The sequence below is a fragment of the Belonocnema kinseyi genome, chromosome 1 (genome assembly GCF_010883055.1).
Source record: "Belonocnema kinseyi isolate 2016_QV_RU_SX_M_011 chromosome 1, B_treatae_v1, whole genome shotgun sequence".
In the NCBI taxonomy this organism is placed as follows: Eukaryota; Metazoa; Arthropoda; class Insecta; order Hymenoptera; family Cynipidae; genus Belonocnema; species Belonocnema kinseyi.
In genome coordinates, this window is record NC_046657.1 from 144,112,162 (window position 1) to 144,135,139 (window position 22,978).

Here is a 22,978-nt window from a genome sequence, read left to right on the forward strand (position 1 = left end):
TCGACATTTTCAAGAGAGAAAAAAATCACGATGTCATATGAAACTTGAAATGTTTGGTATTGGATATTGTTGACAGATGACAATACGCCAATTAGCACAAATCGTAAGTTTCGACAGTGCCTACAAGTGTACCTACTGGCCGCTAGATGGCAATACCGGTTTCATATGTATACACCTGGTAGCCTGAAGATACGTTAACAATTTCTTCATTCTTTTATTATAATAAATATTCCTTGAAAAATTTGGCGTGCAACGCTGAGTTGTATTAATGTGTAGCGCCTTGCAAAATAATGCGTTTGTTTCTTAAAAAGGATCTTCTTTTGATGTCTGAAGTAGCCTCGGGGAAAAGCACTTGACAAGTAATCCGAACTTCTCTGGTTCGCATCCCAGCGGACCGAGAGGAAAGATTTTTTTCATACCAATTTTTTTATTTTAAATATACTAACTCTCGTCTCCAGGATGATTCTTATTTCTTTTTCCAGTAATCGTTCTCATCAAGCGTCCACCCTTGAATGTACTTGGATATTTATGTATAATTTAAGTGCATTATTGAAGGTTGCGCACCTTCAGTAAATGTACATCACACACACTTGAATTTCCCATATAACTGTTGAGCGAACTTCAAAGGATGCATAGGTATAGAGTACACCGCAGTAGTTTAAGACTTGACAGGAAAGCCTAGAACCGCAGGGATTGCAATTTATACGGTACGTGCACTACTTGCCACAGAAAACGTCTTAGGAACAAGGATTTCATATTCAAGAAGCTGACTTTGATACACCTCGAGTTTCTGAAATTTAATACCCTGATTTGAAACTTTCCGAGGAAACTTTCCAGAAGGCTTTGAATTTAACTGGGCTTTGTTTAGAACTTTGTTTAGAGAATTTCATACAATTTATTTCCTCATCCGAACCATCTTCCCTTAAAACCTTTGCTTTTACTTTTTCTTGTTACTTCATCTTTGGTTCCTCTCCTACATTTTTTCCCTCGTACATCCATTCCTTTCCTGAATACTTTGGTAGTCCTTGCTTCTTTATCATCTTAGACTATTTATCATATTTTTCTTCATAGTTCAGTTTAGTTCCCTCTTCTACATCTATAACAATAAAAAATGCCATTCCTGCATCTTATCTGGTTAATTCTTTTTCCTTTGCTCCCCTTCCTTCTGTATTTTTCAAACACTTATTTGCTAACTCACTTTCCGTTCCCTCCCTTAGCTTCCTCTCAAACTTCCATGCCCTATTTCCTGCTCGAGTACTCGATTTATATACCTTTCTTGTGACTTCTCAAGCCCCTTTTATTATCCTAAGTAATCACATTGTTCTTCACTCTTTTCCTAAATTTCTTTTCATTATACTCCATATTTGTTTTGATAAACTTCACATTTTTTATCCATTTCCTTATATAAGCTATATAATATCTATTTGTTTGCAGGGTATATCCCAAATATTTAAATTCCTTTCTTTTCTCAAACTTTACTCCTTTTATTCTACCAGTTTATTTTTTCTTTATTCTTCGTAGTTTACTCCAGTCCTATATTCTTTGTCACTGGAGCGTTTTTCTTCATCCCGTCTCGATCATTATACCCTTCACTATCTCCTTTCTTATATCCCCTTCAAACATTTTTCTCCAACCCCTTTCCCTTTTCCTTCGTTAGCTTTGTCTCAAACTTCCATGGGTCCCCTTTTATACGTTTCTTGTAACCTCCAAATCTCTATTCTTTCTTTGTATTAAATAACCACATTCTCCACTCCTTTTAAACTTTCTTTTTATTATACCTTATACCTGCTTCGTAATCCCTACCGCTTTTTTATCCTTTCCCTTATATGAGCTCTATGACTTCCATTTGCTTGAAAGGCATATCCCAAATATTTAAACTCTTTTACTTTCTCTAACTCCTTGCAATCTCTAAGTCCATTCCTTTTTTCATCGGCTTGCTTTTCTAAACATAATTATTTTTGTTTTTTCTACACAAAAATTTTATTTTATCCCATCTTAGTATTCATTTGATCCCGTAATCAAGCGATCTGTCCTGCATCCTTCTCTACATTCTTTACATAAGAGCTCTTTATTTTCTCTTTCAATTCAAAGATTCGGCACTATTTGTTCCCCTCCCTTTCTGCAATGCGTACCTTTCCTTATGTCGTTATTTAATCTAAATCTTGCTATTTTGTTATATCTTCTCCCCCTTTACTATTCGTTTTCTAAATACTTTGGTAGTCCTTCCTTCCTTATCTACTTAGACCATTCATTATATTTTCATTCCTCAATCATAATCTACCTTTCTCTTAATTGTTCTTCTCTATATATTTTCTTAAATTCTTTATAGTTTTACTCCATTTCCCTCTTCTATTTCACTAGCACATTTTTTCTGAAGTCTCGTTACTTACATTTCTCTTCCTTTTCTCTCTTTTATCTTATTCAAAAATTTTTCGACTAACCCCCCCCCCCCTTTCATGCTTTAGCTGCATCTTAAACCGCCATGACCTCTTGCCCATTCTAGTATTTGATTTATTTGTTTGTGCTTCTTCTCCTACATCCAGGCGTCCTCCAGTGTTTCCTTAGTATCCAACTTATATAACTTTCTTGTCACATGTTAATTTCTTTCTCTTCCTTTCATCCAATACCCACATTCTCCTTCCCCGCTCTTTTTCTTTATATGAGCTTTATAATCTCCATTTTATTGCAAGGTATATTCTAAATATTTCAACTTCTTCACTTTATTTAACTCTACTAATTTCTATCTCTACTCCTTTCCATCTCCCAGACCCTTCTGGTCTTTTCCTTCTTCTTTTCTAGCCTTATTTTTTAAACCTTTTCTCCATTTCAATTCAGCTCTGTGCCATTAAAGTAGTTCTCCAATCCTGTATTTAAGCTATCCCTTCTTCATCCTCTGCCCTCAACACTGCATCGTTCTCTGTCCGATATATGCTTTCTTTTTGGATCCTAAATCCTTATCCTTTTCTATTAATTTGTTCTTCTTAGCGTGACATTAATATATTAAATAATTGTGAACTCAGAGGACAACTTCGTGATTACAAAATTTTAAAATTATTTTTTTTTCTGAAAAGGATCTCCTTCGCTCCACTGGAAATCGAACCAGAGAACTTTCGATTTTCGGCCGCGTGCTTTTCCATTGAGTTAGTAGAAATATTGAAAAAAGAATCTTTTATCATAGCTCCATCTAGTCTGAAAAGAAATTAAGAATGTTTGTTACCATCTGATACCATCTAATACAGATTCCTTGAAAATTCTGCATACGTAAAACCTAACAAAATACTGCTTTTATTTCTGAAAAAAGCATTCTTCAATTGATCTCTTAAGTAGCTTAACAAAAAAGCACGTAACCGGCAAACAGAAGTTCTATTGTTCAATTCCCAGCAGTACAAAGGAGATCTTTTTTCAGAAATAATTTAATTTGAAAAATTGGTAATTCATAGCTCCATCTAGTCTAGAAAGACGTTAAGAATTTCTGTTATTCTCTGATAATAAAACAGACTCTTTGGAAAAAGATGAATTTCTACGTAACAAAAGTAATAGTTAATTCTGGCTAATGGCTACGATATCCTATTTAAAAAAGTCCTATTTGGAAGCCACAACCTTCTTACAACGATTCTCCCCACTTTTAAAAACACCCCTTAAAGTCGCTTTTCAGAATCGCTATAGTCTGGTTTATCGAATTCTGTTTCATTTCATCTGCGCGTTGAAATCGCATTCCATTTAGAGAATCCTTCAAATTGGGAAACAGCCAGCAATCGCAGGGAGTCATGAGGGTTTGAAGTTTTTTGAGGCAGTATTTCACTAGAAATTGCTGAATAAGCTGCGATGAGTAGGCAGCTGCGTTGTGACAAAGCATCTAGTTGCAACTGACTGGAGCTAAACCCCAAATCTTGGTAAGCAATTTCGAAAAAAAATTTTTTGGAATGCCAAGATCTATCTCTATCTTTCTTATCATAAAATGACGATTTTAATTTATCTACACTCCCAATGCTTTCAAATTTTGATGCATTCTGACTGTTGCGGGCCTGGAACAACTAGGGTCACTTACTAATGAAGCAGGACCACTTTCAAAGTGCCTGAATTGCTTTTTGATTTAAGTGTCAGTTACCAACTCATCGCAATAAACTTTCCGAATCATAACGATATTTGCCGAATGTAAGCGGCCAAGTTTTTAGTAAAATTGAATGCACACGCTTTTGTCAGTGCATTCCGTCATCCGGAAATTTGTCGCGTACGTAGTAAGAGATTCACGCAACTATATACACTAATCGACTGTAGATTTGTAGATATGTATCACTTAGTAGCTTAGGGGGCGCAAACCATGAAATTCTCAAGAACGTTCTTAGGACGCTCCTTGGACGTCCAGTGTCAATCTAATCAACGTATCTAGGAGGGATGTCCCGAAGACGTCTTTAGGACATTCATAATTTTTTTCCCACTTAAAGGGGACTGCACGGAAGTCCCTTTAAATAGCTAATACTTTTTCTTGACAATATCACAAATAGATACAAACCTAGAGCACAAGATCGAATATCTTCCGGACAGACCTCTTAATTAGACAAAGATTTTGAAATGCAACCAATGTTAATCCTAGCACTAAAATAAAATCTTCTATCAGTGGGCCAATTAAAACTCACTAAGGGCAATAAGATGAGCAGATTTAATAAAAATAATTGGGGTGAAATATGAGGCTCAAAAGAGTACTACATCTGTCAATATTGATTCATAAAATCACGTCAACGTTATCTGGGGAAAAGGAAAACTATAGCAAATGTTAGAGCGCAAGTTATATTGCGAAGATGTCGATCTATACCTGGCATATATCATCGATTCGTTTATACATGAAGCTATGATAATGCAATGCTATTGGGGTGTGTCTCTGAACATTCCGATAAGATTGGCATGATTTATGCTATGCTAATATTGACTGATGACAATAACCTGTCTGGTGTTGCAGGTTCTGTTCATCTACAGCCACATTACTAATTTATTCCCTCACTTCCCTCAGAGAAATAAGATATCTCCGATATTCCATTTGTTAAATTTAGGTCCCAAGTCGTCCCAGGGCTATACTAGAGATAACCCGTAAGATATCCTTCAAGGCGGAAATTATGGTATCTTGGAAACTTTCCGGGTATCTTCGGGACATTCTGGATATCTTGGGAATTTCCTTGATATCTTGAGAAATATCCTGGTTGTCCTGGGGATTTACTGGATATCGTGGGAATATTCCCGAGATCTATTGGGGACATCCTGAATATATTGAAGAATATCCTGGTTATCCTGGGGATATAATGGATATCCTGGAGATATATCCGGAATATGTTGAGGATATCCTAGGGATCTTAACGAGATCCTGGATATATTGGTAAGATGCTGGATAAATTAAGGAATATCCTGATTTTCACGGAATATACTGGATATTCTGGGGATATCTTCAGGAATTTATTAGGGGCATCTGAGATATATCTGGATGAATATCCTGGTTGTTATATGAAAACTCTAGATATCCTGTGGATGTCCGGGATATATTGTGGATATCCTGGCTATCTTGGGGAATATCCTGGTTTTTCCTCTAGATACTCGAAGTACCCTGGGGAAATCTTTAGGATATCAGATAGACATACTGGATATCTTTTGGAATATCCTGGTTGTCTTCAGGATATACTTAATATCCAAATGATATTTTGGAGATATAATGAGTGTCTTGAAGAATATCTTGGTAGTCCTGGAGATAGACTGGATATTCTGGGCATATGTCCGAAGTATCTCGCGGAAATCCAAAAATCTTGGTAACATCCTGCATATCTTGAGGAATATCCTGGTTGTCCGGAGGATATACTGAATATCCTAGGGATATCTTGAGGAATATTCTGGGAATACTTCCGGGATATGTTTGTGTCATCCTGAATATCTTGAGAAATATCCTAATAGTCTTTGGAATATGGTTAATATCCTTGGGATATATCCGGGATATCTTAGACACATCTTGTATAACTTTCGGAATATCCTGGTTGTCCTAGAGATATACTAGATATCCTGTGGTATTATCTGGGATATATTGGGGACATCCTAGATATCTTGAGAAATATTCTGGTTGTCCTAGAGATATACTGTGTAACATGGGGATATCCTTGGGATATTTTAGGGACATCCTGGATATTTTGTGGCATATCCTGGTTATCCTGGTTCACTAGGTCTCCCGGAAATAGTCCTTTAGAAATATTCAAGTTGTACTGAAGATGTACTGGGTATCTTGGGGATATCTAAAGGATATTTGGGATATCTAAAGGATATTTGGGATATCTAAAGGATATTTGGGATATCTTGAGAAATATACTAGTGGTTCTGGAGATATACTGTATATCGTTGGGATAAATCCGGGATATACTAGGGACATCCTAGATAACTTGAGGATAATCTTGGTTTTCCTAGGGATATACTAGATATCTTGGGTATATCTCCTGGATATATTAAGTACATCCTGGATATCGTGAGGCATATTTCGGTTTTCCTGGGGATATACTTGATATCTTGGGGATATGCTCAATATCTTTACAAATATCCTGGTTGTCCTGAGGACATATTGATATCTTGAGGACATTCTGAATGTCTTAATGAATATTCTAGCTGTCCTAAGGATATAATGGATATCCTGAGGATATCTCGGGGACAACCTGGATATATTAAGGAATATACTAGTTGTCCTGGGGATAAACTGGATATTCTGGGGATATCTCCTAAATATTTCGAGAATATCCTTATCTCTTGGGAACATCGTGGATATCTTGAGGAATATCCTGTTTGTCCTGGTCGTATAATGGCTTTACTGGGGATAACTTCGGGAAAATCCGTGCTATTTTAAGGAAGATCCTGATTTTCCTGGAGATATACTGGATATCCTTAAGATATATTCGAGATATCTTAGGAACGTCCTTAATAACTAGAAGAATATCTTGATTTTCCTAAGGATATACTAGATATCCTGGGGATATCTCTGGGATATATTGGGGACACCTTGCATATATCCTGGATATTTTTTGGAATATCCTCGTTGTCCTGAGGATATACTGATTTCCTAGGGACATCCTGAATATCTTGAGGAATATTCTGGTTGTCCTGGGGATATACTGGATATCGTGGAGATGTCTTGGGGACACTCTGGATATTTTGAGGAATATACTGGTTGTCCTGGGGATATACTAAATAACCTTGGGATATCTCTCAAATATCTTGGGGATATCATGTATGTCTTGTGAATATCGTGGATATCTTGAGGAATATCCTGTTTGTCCTGAAGGTATACTGGATATCCTGGGAATATCTTTGGGAACATCCTGGATATTTTAAGAAACATCCTGATTTTTCTGGGGATATCCTGGTGATTTATACGGAACATCGTGGGAAGATATTAGATATCTTAATGAATATCGTGGTCGCCCTGGGGATATACTCGATATCTGGAGGATACCTCCGGGTCATCTTGGGGACATCCTGGATATATTGAAGAAAATCCTGGTTGTACTGTGGATATACTAAACATCCTGGAGATTTTTCCGGGATATCCCAATATCCTACTAGCGAAATATCTGACGAATTATCCCTAGAATATATATCTGGAACGACCAGCGAGATAAACAGGATTGAATCGGATATCCCGGAATATATAATTGCTGTTCGGGTTATATTTCTTTAAAGCAGAAAACAAATTTTATGACATAAACTAGGATGTCTAGCCTTTTTGAAGCAAAATTCCATGACTTTTTGAAGTTTCTCAGGATGACAAATTTTCTTCAGGATGACAATTTCTTGAAATTTAAGAAAAATGGACTTTTTTGAATAAAAGATGAAATTTCAAAAAAAAAATATATATAGCTTTCTAACAAAATACTTTCGAACAAACAAAAATTAAAACATACTATAAGCAATAGTTAAATTTCCCATCGAATGATTAAATTTTTTACAAGACAGTTTGATTTAAAACGAAAAATATAATAATTGATATTTATCAGAAGGTAAAGAAATCGCGAAATATTGATTACATTTTCAACCGAAGAGTTAAGTTTTCAATCAAAAATCAAATTTGTAACAAAATAACTAATTTTTTAAATAAAATAGTTGAATTTTTAACCTCCCAAAATGAATTCTAAAACAAAACTATGAATTTTCAATCTAAATAATTAATTTTAAAAAAATCAAATTCATTTGATTTAAAATTAATAAAATTTATACATTAAATTAACATTTAAAAAGTTAAAAATAAATAGTATTAATATGTATAATAATTATAAATTAAATTCATGAAATTTATTTAAACAAAGGATTACCTTTTAAGCAAGGTTTTTTAAAATAAGTAGTCTAATTTATAAAATACAAATTTAAACTCTCAATCATAACAACAAATTTTCAACCAAAAAAATGAAATTTAAAAAAAATAAAAAAGCCGTTTTTAACCAAATATATGAATTTTCAATTGAATGGTTGAAACTTCAATTAAAATAAAAACAAATTTTCACTACAAAAACAGTAATTTTTCAACAAAACAGTTTTTTTAACAAATTAGTTGAATATTTAATTTAAAAAATAAAATTTTAATTGAGGGTGAAAAGGATATATTTTTAGATTGAAAACTTAATTTAAAAAAAAGAGTTTTAACTAAAAGGACGACCTTATTTTTAACCAATTCGAGTCAAGAAAGCATTTAGAAAATTTTAATAACCAGAAAAAAATTAAATTACAAAAAATCTCATTGAACTGTCCACCGTGATAAAATAAACAGAGTATTTCTTAAAATGTGTGTTTTTCTATGACTAAAAGAAATATTAATCAAATAAGAAATGGCGGATTCATAGAAGTTTTGAAGAAAAATAAAAATTAACGAAAGAGAGGTTTTTCTACAAAAATTTAAATTTCAACATTCTCAGGATCTGTTTTTGTAACAAAATCTAATAATTTCTGTCTGATAATTTAACTATTTTGGTAGACAATTATTCTACTTTGGCTGAAGATTCAACTATTTTCTTGAAAGTTTAACGATTTTGTTAAATACTCATTTTATTTTTGGTTAACAATACATTTTTGAAACTTATAATCCGTGCCTTTTAATTGAAATTTAAACCATTTTGGCTCAGGGGGTCTTAAAACGTGAGGATTTGATGAAAATCGACGAAGGTCAATTTTACACAAAACCTTTTACACAATACCTTTTTATTATAGGATGAGAACGTAAACAATTTTGGTTTTACAACGGATTAGGCATTGTTAGATCGAGAATTTAGTTGATAACGATAATAAAAATAAAAAAATATTTTATTTTCTTTCTTCAAACATTACAGTCAACTGTAGACTTAGCCCTAGGGGCTTGTCCTCTTAGCCCCTCGATTTTTCGTTTGTCAGATTTTCGATCACTCAACCTGTTTTCAATAATCAACAAATAAAGAATTGCAGTTGAATGATCATCAGAAAAATTGTGTAACCAACTAAATTCTCGATCCAACCATGCCTAATAAGTTTTCAAACAAAATCTATTTTATTAAATGAAAAATGTTTTTAGAAAAAAATGTAGACATAGTCCCACTCTTCTCTTAATATTTTCTCAAGATATTGCTATGCACAACTTCCTTTCACAAGTTGTCAATGACAGTTCTATTATTTTGAAAAGTGAAGAAAATGACGCAAATCAGTTTCACAGTTTGGTTAGAATATCAGAGAAATCAATCTCAACACTATTCTGCTTTTACACATTCATAAACTCCATCTTATAAGTATAAACCTCGGAGCCGCTTTGCGGAAAATATAGATCCAATAAATTCAGCTGTCACTACGAGAGGTGCATTTGACAATCACATTTCCGTATTGTTACAGGAAATAGAACATTGTTATTATCATGGCACTGTGAGGGATTACCCAGGTGCCAGTGCGGCTTTTCATACATGCAACGGAGTCAGCGGGGTAATACACTTAGGCAACGAGACTTTTGTCATCCATCCTTTCTACGGAGGAGATTTATCGGTCAGTACAATTGTTTCCTTTTATAAAATAAATTTCTAAAAGAACCAATTTTATTTTTCTCATTTTAAGTTCAATACTCTGATTAAAAGTCGAGAAAAAGAGAGTGTTTGAATTCCCTACTGAACCAAGTCAAAGGAACGGTTACGCAATTGCCTGACCATAAAGTGACCCTTCTCTTGAAAGAAGTCAACAAACTTTTTTTCTTGTCACACTTTTATCTTTTTGTATTTTTATTTATTTGTGTATTAAAAAATTGGGGATTAAAAGTCGAGCAAAGCAGAGTGTTTGGATTCCCTAGTGGACCACGTCAATGAAACGGTTACGCAATTGCCTGACCGTAACTTAACCGTTCCTTTCACAGAACTCAACACTCTTTTTTTCTTGTCACACTCTTATTTTTTTGTATTTGTATTCATTTGTGTGTTAAAAAATTAGTAATTAAAAGTCGAGCCAAGCAGTGTGTTTGCATTCCCTAGTGTACCACATCAATGGAACGGTTTTGCAAGTACTTGACCGTAAAGTACCCTTCCCTTCACAGAACTCAACGCACTTTTTTTCTTGTCACACTTTTATTTTTTTGCACTTGTATTTATTTGTGTGTTAAAAAATTACGGATTAACAGTCAAGCAAAGCCAAGTGTTTGGATTCCCTAGTGGACCACGTCAATGGAACGGTTACGCAATTGCCTGACCGTCAAGTGACCCTTTTCTTCAAAACTCTACACTCTTTTTTTCTTGTCACACTTTTATTTTTTTGTATTCGTATTTATTTATGTATTAAAAAATTATTAATTTAAAGTCGATCAAAGCAGAGTGTTTAGATTTCCTAGTGGACCGCGTCAATGGAACGGTTATGGAACCTGACCGTAAAGTGACCCTTCCCTTCACAGAACTCAACAATCTTTTTTTCTTATCACACTTTTATTTTTTCGGATTTGTATTTATTTGTGTGTTAAAAAACTAAGGATTAAATGTCGAGCAAAGCGGAGTGTTTGGATTCCCAAGTGGACCCCGCCAATCAAACGGTTACTAAATTGCCTGACCGTAATGCGGCCGTTCCCTTTATATAACGCAACAAACTTTTTTTCTGGTCACATTTTTAATTTTTGGATTTGTATTTATTTGTGTGTTAAAAAACGAAGGATTAAAATTCGAGTAAAGCAGAGTGTTTTGATTCCCTAGTGGACCACGTCAATATAACGGTTACGCAATTGCCTGACCGTAACGTGACCGTTCATTTTCAAAACTCAACACTCTTTTTTTCTTGTTACACTTTTATTTTTTTCGGATTTGTATTGATTTGTGTGTTAAAAAAAGGATTAAAAGTCGAGCCAAGCAGTGTGTTTGCATTCCCTAGTGTACCACATCAATGGAACGGTTTTGCAAGTACTTGACCGTAAAGTACCCTTCCCTTCACAGAACTCAACAAATTTTTTTTCTGGTCACACTTTTATTTTTTGGATTTGTATTTATTTGTGTGTTAAAAAACGAAGGATTAAAAGTCGAGCAAAGCAGAGTGCTTGGATTTCCTGGGGATCATACTTAAATTATGTAACAGCGCAGGGGAGGGGGGTCGAGACATTCTGTTACGATTTGTTATGGTAGTGGGAGATGTTCTTCACTCATGTGCGTAGTTTTTGCCAATCCGTTTTCGTTGAACATTAACTTTTTGTTTAAAATTCATATATTGTTGCTGATTAGTCAACTAAAATCTTTTTTGGATAAAATTTTTTTTTTAATTCGTATTTTTTATTTAAAAATTAATCTTTTTTAGTAGAAGTATTGCGTCTTAGTTAGATAAAAATGCAAGTATTTTCTTGAAAATTCAACTATTCCCTAGAAAATGTACACTTTAGTTAAAAATTGGATTTTGGTGTTGAAAAGTCAACTGAAATATTTTTGGATGGAAATGTAACGCTCTTTTTGAAAATTTATCTTTTTCATTTGAGAATTCACCTGTTTTAGTAAAATTTTTATTTTACTTGGATAAAAATGCAACTGTTTGATTAAAAATATAACAATTTTGTTAAAAAGTCATACGTTTTGCTTAAAAATTCTACTATTTAACAGAAAATAAAGTTATTGTTTACAATTCTTATTTTGGTCTGGAAAAGTGGACCAGTATTTTCATCGGATGAAAATTTAACTTTGTTTAAGGTTTTTTTTTCTTAATTCATCTGTTTTAGAAGAAATGTCACCTTTCCCAAATAAAAAAATTCTCTTTTCGATATTAAAATTCACCTGCTTTAGCAGAAATTACATCCTTCTTATATTAAAATTCAACTATTACGTTGAAAATTCAACACTGTTGTTGAAAAACTATACTTTTTGATTAAATGTTCTGCTGTTTTGTTGGAAATTTAACTATTTTGTAGAAAAATGACTTGTTTAAATGTGATATTGTAGCATTGAAAAGATAAATAAAATCCTTTCTGGATAAAATACCACTAACATAAAAGAATTTTTTTTATAATAGATTCACTTGTTTTAAAAGAAATTCCATCTTTCTTCGGTGGAAATGAAAGTTTTTGGTAGGAAACTTAACAATTTTTTTGAAAAGCCATCGCTTACAGTTTAAAAGACACTTCTTTGTTCCAAATAAATTAATAAATTTAGGAAAATGTTAATATGGCTAAAAATTACGTACAGTAGGGCGGGGGGGGGATATCCTATTTCAGAATGCTCATATGCTTAATTATTAATGAGATAGCCCAGGAAAAAACTGGGTGGCCGTTTTAATGGAAGAAAAAATGCCCGGTTATTTCCCGGCGTTTTGCCGGTTCGAAAACGTTTTTCACGTTCAATGTCATTAAAAAAAACTCAAACTCTATCCTTAACATTTTTTCATTTAAAGTAATAAACAATAAATAACAAATTAAATTATTCAAAGTGGAACTCTTGAATTGAGAACTTTAAAAATTGAAGTTTTAAAGTTTTTCAAAATTATATTATTTTAAGCAATCATTAAAAGCATCATTAAGCATCATTAAAAAGCTTTAAATTATTATTTGAAAATCTTGAGATATCTAGAAGTGGTTTTAAATTTTTCTAAATATAAAATAACTTTTTAAATGTTTTTCCGATCTTTTAAATTTATATTAAAATGAATTGCATTTTTTCTACATCTTTTAGAAAATTCAGCAAATTGAACAAAATCCATAAAATTTAAATTAACCAATAACAATAGAACACTTAATATTTGTAAAAAAATTGAAGTCATCGAATAAATTCGACTATTCATAACGAAATTTTCGTAAAAAGACACACCGCCAAATTTAAAACAAAATTTTGATTTTTTCAGATTTCAACTAAAAAATGTTAGAGTTTATTAAGAATTGTTAAAGACTTGAAAAGAGTAAAAACATTTTCTCAAATTTTTTAGGAGAATTGAAAATAATTTAACATTTTAAAAAATTATTAAAACAGAAAATTTTACAAGATTTTAAGAGATTTCAAAAATGATCAAAATAGATCCTGGAAGATTTTTTCAATTTGCAGGATTTTCCAAAAAATGTATAAAGAATATGATTAATTAAAAAATATATTAAATAGTTCTGAAAAATGTTAACACATTCTTTTAAAAATAAGTGCTCAATTTGTATTAATACGTCAAAATTTAACAACTTCATGTACAAATTAAAGATTGTTTAAATAGAGCAATTGAAATTGTGACGTTAAAAGCTTAAAAGCTCTTCGAAATACTAGAGATGCAGAGCTTTCTATTTAAAACAATTAAGTTTCAAATTTTCTTTTAAATATTTGGTTTATATTTACTCGTCTTAAATAAACAGTAAAATATTTCTTACCACTAATACTTATTCTTTTTCTGAATTGAAAAAACGTTCAAAATAAATGGGTTAAAAATTGAATAATTTAGACTTAAATAATGTTTTTAATTTAATAAAAACCTTTAATTAGGACTATATTATTATGGATTTAATTTTAAGTAGAAAATAGTTTATAAAGTTTTAAACGCATCTTTAAAAATTGAAATGGCTAGAAAAATGAATAGAAATAATATATTAATAAATTTATTGATTAAATTTAATATAAAAAATAATATAAAAAAAGAACTAAAATTTTGAATTAAAAATATTTTATTGGTGAAAAAAAATTTATATTCAGAAATAAAATTATCGGAAGAAATGATATATTAATTTTAATTCTTATTAAGACGTTCAACAAAAATAAATGAAATAATGTACTTATTAATATTTATAGTTGAAAAAAATAAATTTTTTTTTCAACAAAAATTTACAACCCTTAAATTCTTTAAATTTATAATTGTTTAAATCTTCAAGACTGCACTTGAATTATTTTAAAAAAATGTTGAAATCGAGCTTGGGCAGATGTTTATTCTGAAAATTTGAAAAATTCTCGGTCAAGAAATAAATTTACTATCATTTCCCGGTTTTTCCCGGTTTACGAAAATTCTTGGTCATTTCACGGTTTTTCCGGTCCAGAGGCCACCCTGGATAACGTTCCAGACATCCTAGATCACTGCTGGAAGTAGATAGACTAAAAATGATAGAAATTGGGGAATATGAATCCCAAAATTCAATAATTTTCTATCTCTATCTCTACCTATCGATTAGTCTATCTGTTTATAACGAATTTCAATCTTTTTGAATCTCTTTCTTTACATTTGTAACCCAGGACCATAATTTATTTCCAGACCTTAGTCGACAACTGTGTAGAACCTGGCAACAATTTCAATATTTTTGAATCCCTTTCGCTGTCTTTCGTAACCGAGGAACATAATTTATTTTCAGACCTTAGTCGACAACTGTGTTGAAACTGGCAACACTGATTTTGTGGCCTATAATTTTCCGCGCGAAGAGTGATTTCACTTGTTGCTTACTTTTATCGTCAGCAACCAGGTGGCAACACTGTCAGGTTGATCTGGATAGATAGAGGATAGGCTCTATCTCATCCAATCCTTCCTCTATCCGCGTCAATCTTTTTCTATGCTTTTGTCAATCTTTATTCACGTCTATCTTTTTCAATAACCTCTTTTCTATTCCATCCAATCCTTTATCTATCTACGTTAGTATTTTGCTATCTCTCTGTCATAGATTCACTTCTATCCTTTTTCATCCCCTCTTCTCTATCTTATCGAAGGATCGGCAGATAGAATACTTGAATCTTTTCCTAAACTCTAGCTTCTATTATTTTTAATGTTTCTGCTTGCAGCAGGGTATTAAAAAAGGATTCAACAAGATAGACATAAATTTAGTTTAACAAAGAGATAGAATAAGATAGAGGGGAATTTAAATGAACAGGGGTATACAAAGATTCACATAAATAGTTACAAAATGATAGCTGTAGTATAGAATAAGATAGAGAAAAGAAGATAGAAAAATATATTCGTGAATTCCGATCGACAGGGAAGTAGAAAAATATTGATTTGTATTGATTATGGATAGGATGAGATAGAGAAGATGGTATTGGAAAAGATTATACGTGAATTTAAAAAAAAAGATAGGAAAAGCTAAACATTGAAAGATGTACGATACGGCGAAATAGAAAAGAGGGTATTAAAAAGGATACAAATGAATTTATAATGACAAAGGAATAGAAAAAGATTGTCGTGAATTAACAAACAATTGGATGGGGTAGAAAAGAGTGGATTGAAAAGGATGGACGGAATCTTAGATTTGCAAAAAAAAATAAATGACTCACGTTTATGGATGTGGATAAAGAAAGATAGTAATTGGTAAACATAGAATGGAATAAGGTAAAGAAGAGGAGATTAAAGAAAATAGAGGGGAATATAGATTAACAGATATATAAAAAAACATAACTGGATAGATAAATGATAGGGTGAGAGAAAATACTGTCTTGAAACAGATAGACGTAAGGTCAGATTGAAAAATAAAATAAAATTGGATACGTATTCTCTATCTCTTCTTATCAAAAGGATTTAAAATTATTTAAAAAGATGGTATCTCAATCTTGCTACTTTCAGCAGAGATATCTTGATATAAAAATTTTCACTTTGCAGGTTCGCAGCAACTTGATGTTCAATTTTGTCTGTCAAGTTGCTGTACACATCTTCTAATTTGCAAGTTTTAACACATCTATAAATAATGATAAATAAATATAAATGTGTGGAAAGATTAATAAACTTTTAATTTCTATGTAAAATTGTGAAAAATGTGAAAAAGATTCAATATTTGCCCTGGAGGGCTCACTGGACGGGATGGACACTATATGGTACCTCTACGATCCGGCAATTGCCTAACCGTTCTGTACACTCGGCTAGGGCTACTATAATGCAAAATTAATTACAAATTAGGATCAAAATTGAATTATAAACAAGATGACTGAAGTTCGTAAGGTTGATAAACGAAAATACATATTTTTTAGATCACTGAAATTTGTTAGCAATAACATACAATAATTAATTATTTAAGGTTTCACTAATGATCTCATAACTAGGTTTTATTAAGAATTGTTAAACCGCGATACAATTAAAATGATTCTTTATCGAAAACTGTTTCAAATGGAATTTTTATCCAACACAGTGACAAAACATATTTATTGACCGAACTGATTTTGTAAAAAAGAAAGTTGTTCTATTTATTGTAAATTTTAACCTGACCATAATTTAAAGTGCCTCTTATAGAAATTGCCTGACTATTGCAAGGTTGTTATAAAAGCCTTGAATTTTTTTCTAAATTCCAGATTTTACCTCCTTTTCCTCTGTTTATTTCCCTTCACTGCTCTTTTCTTATTTTGCTTTTTTTATTTTTCCTTATTTCTTGTACTTGCAATTGCTCAATTCCCCCTCATTTCCAGTACTTCTCATTTCCTCATTTCTTTTTAATTCTCCTCATTCCTCATTTCCTCTCGCTTTGCGTACTTCCTCCCAGCCCCTTTCTAATAATTTCACTGCTTCTCCTCTCTTCATTTCTTCTCACTTCCACTAATTTTACTTTCATCTTTTTCCTTATTCTTACTTTCCACGTTTTTTCTCACTTTCTCAATTCTCCTTGCATTCCCCCTACTTCTCGTTCCCTGATTTCCTCTCACTTCTTCTATTTGTTTTCACTTCCCCTCACTTTTTCTACCCTCATTTGCTCTTAATTTCCTTTTCCTTCTCCACATCTATAACTATTTGCCCCCTACTTGCTCTTCACTTATTTCTCCTCACATCTCATTTCCTTATTTGCCAATATTTCCCCTGATTTTCTCTCTTTATTACCCCTCATTTCTACTACTTTCTCTCCCCTTATTTTCCCATCACTTTCACTATTAGACCTCTCCTTACTTTGCCTTATTTTGTCTTATTCGCCTCACCTTATTGTCCTCACTTCTACTGCTTCCCCTTTTCTCATTTCTGCTAATTTCCCCTACTTACCCTCCCATCATTTTCCTTGCCTTCCCCTCATTGGAAAAAGTACGACGGACGGACACTTGATCAAAACTATAAGGAATTCTTCTCAATGCTTCCCATGTATTTTCTTTGATAAAAGTTACGAACTTCTTTCAATTCTGAATATTTTGTGTCTTTTTTACTTTTTAATATTAAATGCATGGCTTGAATGATAGCATAGTTAAATATAATTGAGTTGTAGAGTAATGAATTTATTGCTTGGACGATAGAAACTTCATTTCAGAGTTACTTTGCACCAGTTGAGAGAAGCTGCTTCGCATTCTTGGGATTTTATTGAGCTGGAAGTTATGACAGAGATTCAACGCTGAGTCGAATATCGTCGTTAATAAAAATGAGTACTCGTGTTCTTCTTAATCCAATAAAACTTAATTTCTATTAGAAATATGGGTTTATTGAAATTGGATTATTTATTATTTTATTTCAGAAGTTCGTAGTTTTAGCATCGTATATCTTATAGAAACCTTAGAATTTGAATGTTAATGAATAGATGAGAGAGGCTAAATCTTGAATTCAGAGTACTTTAAAAATAAAAAAAGCCTTCAAAATTAGAGACTTGATCATTTGATGTGTGAGAGTGAGATAGAATGATCAAGAAAGTGGACTGAGTGATATAGAGTGAGAGTGAGGAAAGATGATAGAGTTTGACAGTTACAAGGAGAGGTCACGAGATGTGCGTCGCCGATTCAGCTGTTCAAGGTCAAATCGGCGACGCACATCTCGCGAGCTCTCCTTATAAAACTGTTAAAGTGAAACAGATGATAATTTATGGAGGAGCCAAGAGAGAACGAGAGAGAAAGTGAGAGAGAGAAATAATGAGAGAGAGAAAAAGAGGCGTCCTAATGGATTTATTAGCTGCTATAAGGAATGTAGATGATGAGCGAGGATGAGAGTCAAGGAGATAGTAAACGAGCATGATAAAGAGAGAAATTGCGAGTGAGTGTCAGAGTGTTAGTGAAAGTAAGATTAACAAAAGTCCACAACCGCGGTCACAACAATTATTTTTTGTATTTTTTCTCTTATATTAATCCCATCTAAATATAGTGGAAATGGTAAGAGGGTTCCGTCCAAATCCCGGAACTTTTTTCTTTAGGAGAAAGCAAAAGAAAGCAATTGTAAAAGCTTGGGGACTGCTAATGGCTAAAATCCCGGATGCGAAGAATTACGATTCTCGTAAGACAGAGGCATCTGAGCTCGAGTAAACTGTTCTTCGTTTTAGAAAGTCTCTGTCTCCGAAATGAAGTGTTTACCGTCGGCCGCAATTAGTAGAGGGTAAAAAATCTCTCGAAAAGATAAAAGTGCACGCAGTAGGTGAATGCGAGCTATATACTCCACTCTCCTTTAGCAGAAACATCCTCACGTCATATTTGAAGCCCGAACAAAAGCTAACAAAGGCTGCGCAAACTCGGGCAATCTTGAGTGGCGTCTAAAAAACCGCAGGCAGAAACACGTGGGCCTGGTGGAGCCCATTTTAAATCGGTTCAAGAGAGACGTCCGTGAAGCAACAAAATACATCGAAACAGCCATCATTATCGACAAAGCCATGGTATTACATCTATTTTTATTTTTTTTTAAACACAAAATAAAACAGGAAAAATGCTTCTACGTCCTAGAGAATCCAGTCTCCTTCAATCATCCACCTTGTCCCTCGAGTGACCGCTTCAAATCGGATTATCTTTACTGCCATCCTGCAATTTTTCAATTCGCCTTAAAGCATTAAACTCATTGTGACAGGTTTCAACTTCGAACCGGAGATAAATTTTCCCTTCTACCCAATTCGAGTACGCCGTGAATTCCGACTTCAAACTTTCAATGGCCAATTCGATTAAGGCAGTATGACCTACGATTTGTAATCTAGTTAACAGATTGTAATATAAATGAAGAAGTAACTCAGACCTATAATTTGTGGAATGGATAAGAAAATTTGAAAGAGTTTGCATAAAAATTAATGTGATATAATTATTTTAGGGTTTTGAATCAGTCCAATTGAATTATCTGATTTAGTCATTTGCTCGACGTCCGAAAACGCTTAAATCGTTTGCTCTCGGGTCTCAATAAAAAGAAATTTTCAAATTCGCAAAATTAATTTTGTTTTTAAATATGGGATTGTGTGGAATCACTTTTATCCTCTCTCTTAACCCTTCGCCCCATTTCTAACTTATTTTTTCTCTATTCTCTATATATTTTTCTCGCTATTCCAGCTAACACTCCTATTTTCTTTGTTCGGTACCCCAGCCTTCACTTTCCCTTCCATATCAGACCCCATTTCTAACAATGTCCCCTACTTTCCTCAAATTACGCTAACTTTTCCTACTTCCCATCCCCTCATTACCTGTCACTTTCCATACTTCCTCTCCCCTATTTTCCTTGTCCTCTCAATTAAATCTCATTTCCCGTAGTTCCCCTCTCTTCATTTCGTCTGCACTGCTCCTAATCCATTCCTTATATTTCCTAATTTCTCCTACTCCCCCATTTCACTTAGTTACTTTCCCTTTATTTTTCTCATTCTCTCACCCCAATTGCTCCGTACTTCTCCTTCACTAATTGCCTCTAATTTCCCTTACTTCCCTTTCCCTCATTCTCCTACACTCTTCTTCCTTTTTCTTCTATCATTTCCTCTCAGTTCCCTCATATTCATTCTTTGTAAAATAGTCTAGACTACGTTTCGTAGCTCCGGAAAGGTATTCCCTAAAAGTCCTTAAAAGTGAGAAAAATTCGCGATATACATTAACTGATTAAAATCTCAATTTTCATGACTTCGCCAAATTTCTGGAATTTTGAAATAGAATCATTGAACATCGGCAAAAATATTTCCTTTATAAAATAGTACGTGATGCCGCACGGTGGGGAAAAAAACGTCTGTGGACAAATTGATTTTCGGAAGACAATTGTTATCCGATGTTAACTTTTTTTTTAATGAAAGCTAATAAAATTTTGCATGGACCTTTTATGGCCAATTTAAAATTTTTTGTGTGTTTATTAAATAACAAAAATGAAAAAAATTGACTTTTTAAGTATACCGATTTTTGAAAAATGCCTTGCTTCAATCAAAAATACCTAGAAAGCCGAAAGCAACTATTCAAAAAAGATGTTCAATAGAAATGGAAACGTTAAAAAATCTAATAAATTTGTTATAAACAAATAAGTGACTGAAAATAGTATCGTGGGAATTATCGGCGATTAGTCAATTGATTCGCACTAAATTTGAATAACTTATGGACAAAAAGAGTTTTTGGTTAAATTGAAAAAACTTAATAGTTAATTCGTTATTTCAAAAGCAATTTAGTATGAACAAATATCCATATCAGGTAGTTTTTGTGGAATAAATATAACAAAGGCACTATTCGATTATTTGTCGAGGTACAAACTTCATTTCTTCGATGTAATTAACTGTCAATAACTTACTTATAAATTTTTAAAAACATTTTGATGACGATAAACAATTTATTATTGTAAACAAAATTAAAAAAATTTTTTTTATGATTTTATCTATTTATGAATATAATTCCGCTTTTTTCGAGGAATTAACGGCCATTTATTTAGCAATGATTGTTGGCTATAAATTGATAATATTTGATAATTGTTTAACCAGACTTAATTAACAAATGCATCATTTAGCTATTTTTAAGCATATAAACTTGTGTTTTTTTAATCAACTGTTAATAACGAATTTTTTTTTAACTTTTTTTATTAGTTCGATAACGATCCACTATTTTTATGGATCGTTATAGAACTATGAAAAAAGTTTAAAATGTGTTATTAACAGTTGATTACACTAAAAAGAAAACGAGTTTAAATGCTGAAAAAGAGCCAAATGGTGCATTTGTTTATTAAGTTTGGTAAAAAAAGTGATCAAATGTTATCAATTTACAGTAAAAAATCATTGCTAAACAATTGTTGTTTACAAAAATAAATTGTTCGCTGTCATCAAAATGTTTTTAAAAATTAAGAAGTTATTCATTTACAGCTAATAGAATCGAAAAAATCAAGCTTATACCTATAAAAAAAGTAAAACAGTGCATTTGTTAATTAAGGTAGTTTAAACAATTATTAATTTTATTTGGTGAAAAAATGTGATAATTAGATTTTATTTTCCAGTAATATATGATCGATTCCACAGAAAAAAAATTGATTTCTTACATCAAAAATACCTGATGAGGATATTTGTTTATAAAAATTGTTTTTAAAATAACAAATAATTTATTAACTTTTATTAATTCAACAAAAAAACTCTTTCTGTTCCTACCTTTATCAAAATTATTGCGAATAAAGTGACGAATCGTCGCCAATCCCCACGCAACCATTTTTATTCTCTTAGTTGTTTATAACAAATTCAATACATTTTTTTAATTTTGCACTGCTATAGGCCCTTTTTTTAATAGTCGCTTTCAGCTTTCCAGGTACTTTTGATTTAATCAGGGCATTTTTTTAAAACTGGTGATCTTCAAATGTCAAATTTTATTTTTATTTTGGTTATTAAATAAACAAAAAATAAATAAACAAAAATGTAGAAATTGACCATGACAGTTCGATGCGAAATCTTATTAGCCTTTATTTATTAAAAAAAGTAAAACTGGAATAATAATTGTTTTTTGAAAATCAATTTGTCCACAGACGTTTTTTTCCCCCACTGTGCGTCGCCGAGGCGTAACGATTGCATTGTTTATACTGGCAAGCCACTGTCGTGAGATATGCGTCGCTGATTCGACTGCGGCCTCATAGGGTGAAAGTTTATGAAAATCCATTAGGTACGTATTTTTTCGATACAATGATCCTTAAGTTTCGAAAATCGAGTTTTAAGTATTTGAGATAAGGCCCCAGTCGAATCAGCGACGCATATCTCGCAAAATCTCAAGCAGAATCTCTCTAGGAATGGTGGAAGATTTTCCACCATTTTTTTTTACCTATTTATAACAAATTTCTGGTTGAAAGTTGTTTCAGATCTAAAACTCACCCTATACTTTTTGTGGGTGGAACAAGAAAAACGTTTTCGGTGACCAATAATATTTTGCAATTAAATATTATTACAGATGAGGTCTTTTGCCATTTTTTTAAAAGTTTTCAATTTCAATTCTTGATACTTATCATAGAACAACAAAAATGTGACTACAAAAAAGTTCCTTTTTGTTATTCTATACTTAAAGATAAATAATGTTGCGACTTTGAAAATTTCCATTCATTCAGACCCGGGAGCCAACCAATTTAGCGTTTTCTAGTGGCGGGCGAGTTATTGAATTCGGATTCTATATTCGCCTATAAATTTTGTTTGATAAGTATACTTATAGGAAATGTAATTAAGCATTTTTTTTCTTCAGGCAATAAAGCTTAAGCATTTTTCATGTTCAAAGTAAACCCGAGAAAATTTTTTTTTAGAAAACATTTTTTAAACTTTTTTACTTCAGCTCGCCATAATTTAAACTTAACGGTTCTTAAGGATGATTTATTTTAAGTAATTTATTCTTCAGAAAATATATTTATACCTTTCTGAAAGATTTTCCTGAAAGTAATTTTTTTCTCAAAACTGGCTCTAGGCTTCGTAAGCATGAATATATGAATTTATGATTCATGAAAT

The 22,978-nt window shown here is 32.3% G+C and overlaps 1 protein-coding gene across 4 annotated transcripts in view; it reads left to right on the top strand.

Moving 5' to 3' along the window:
* The window catches only part of LOC117182616 (disintegrin and metalloproteinase domain-containing protein 33), a 362,482-nt gene that overhangs the window by 204,870 nt on the left and 134,634 nt on the right, over positions 1–22,978 (top strand). For 3 of the 4 annotated variants that reach the window (XM_033375725.1, XM_033375731.1, XM_033375716.1), the window contains exons 7-8: positions 9,865–10,011; positions 18,755–18,952. In XM_033375725.1, the coding sequence (XP_033231616.1) occupies positions 9,865–10,011; positions 18,755–18,952 (345 nt within the window). Of the gene's footprint in view, positions 1–9,864; positions 10,012–18,751; positions 18,953–22,978 lie in introns of all 4 variants that reach the window. The other variant, XM_033375720.1, reaches the window with a different exon arrangement.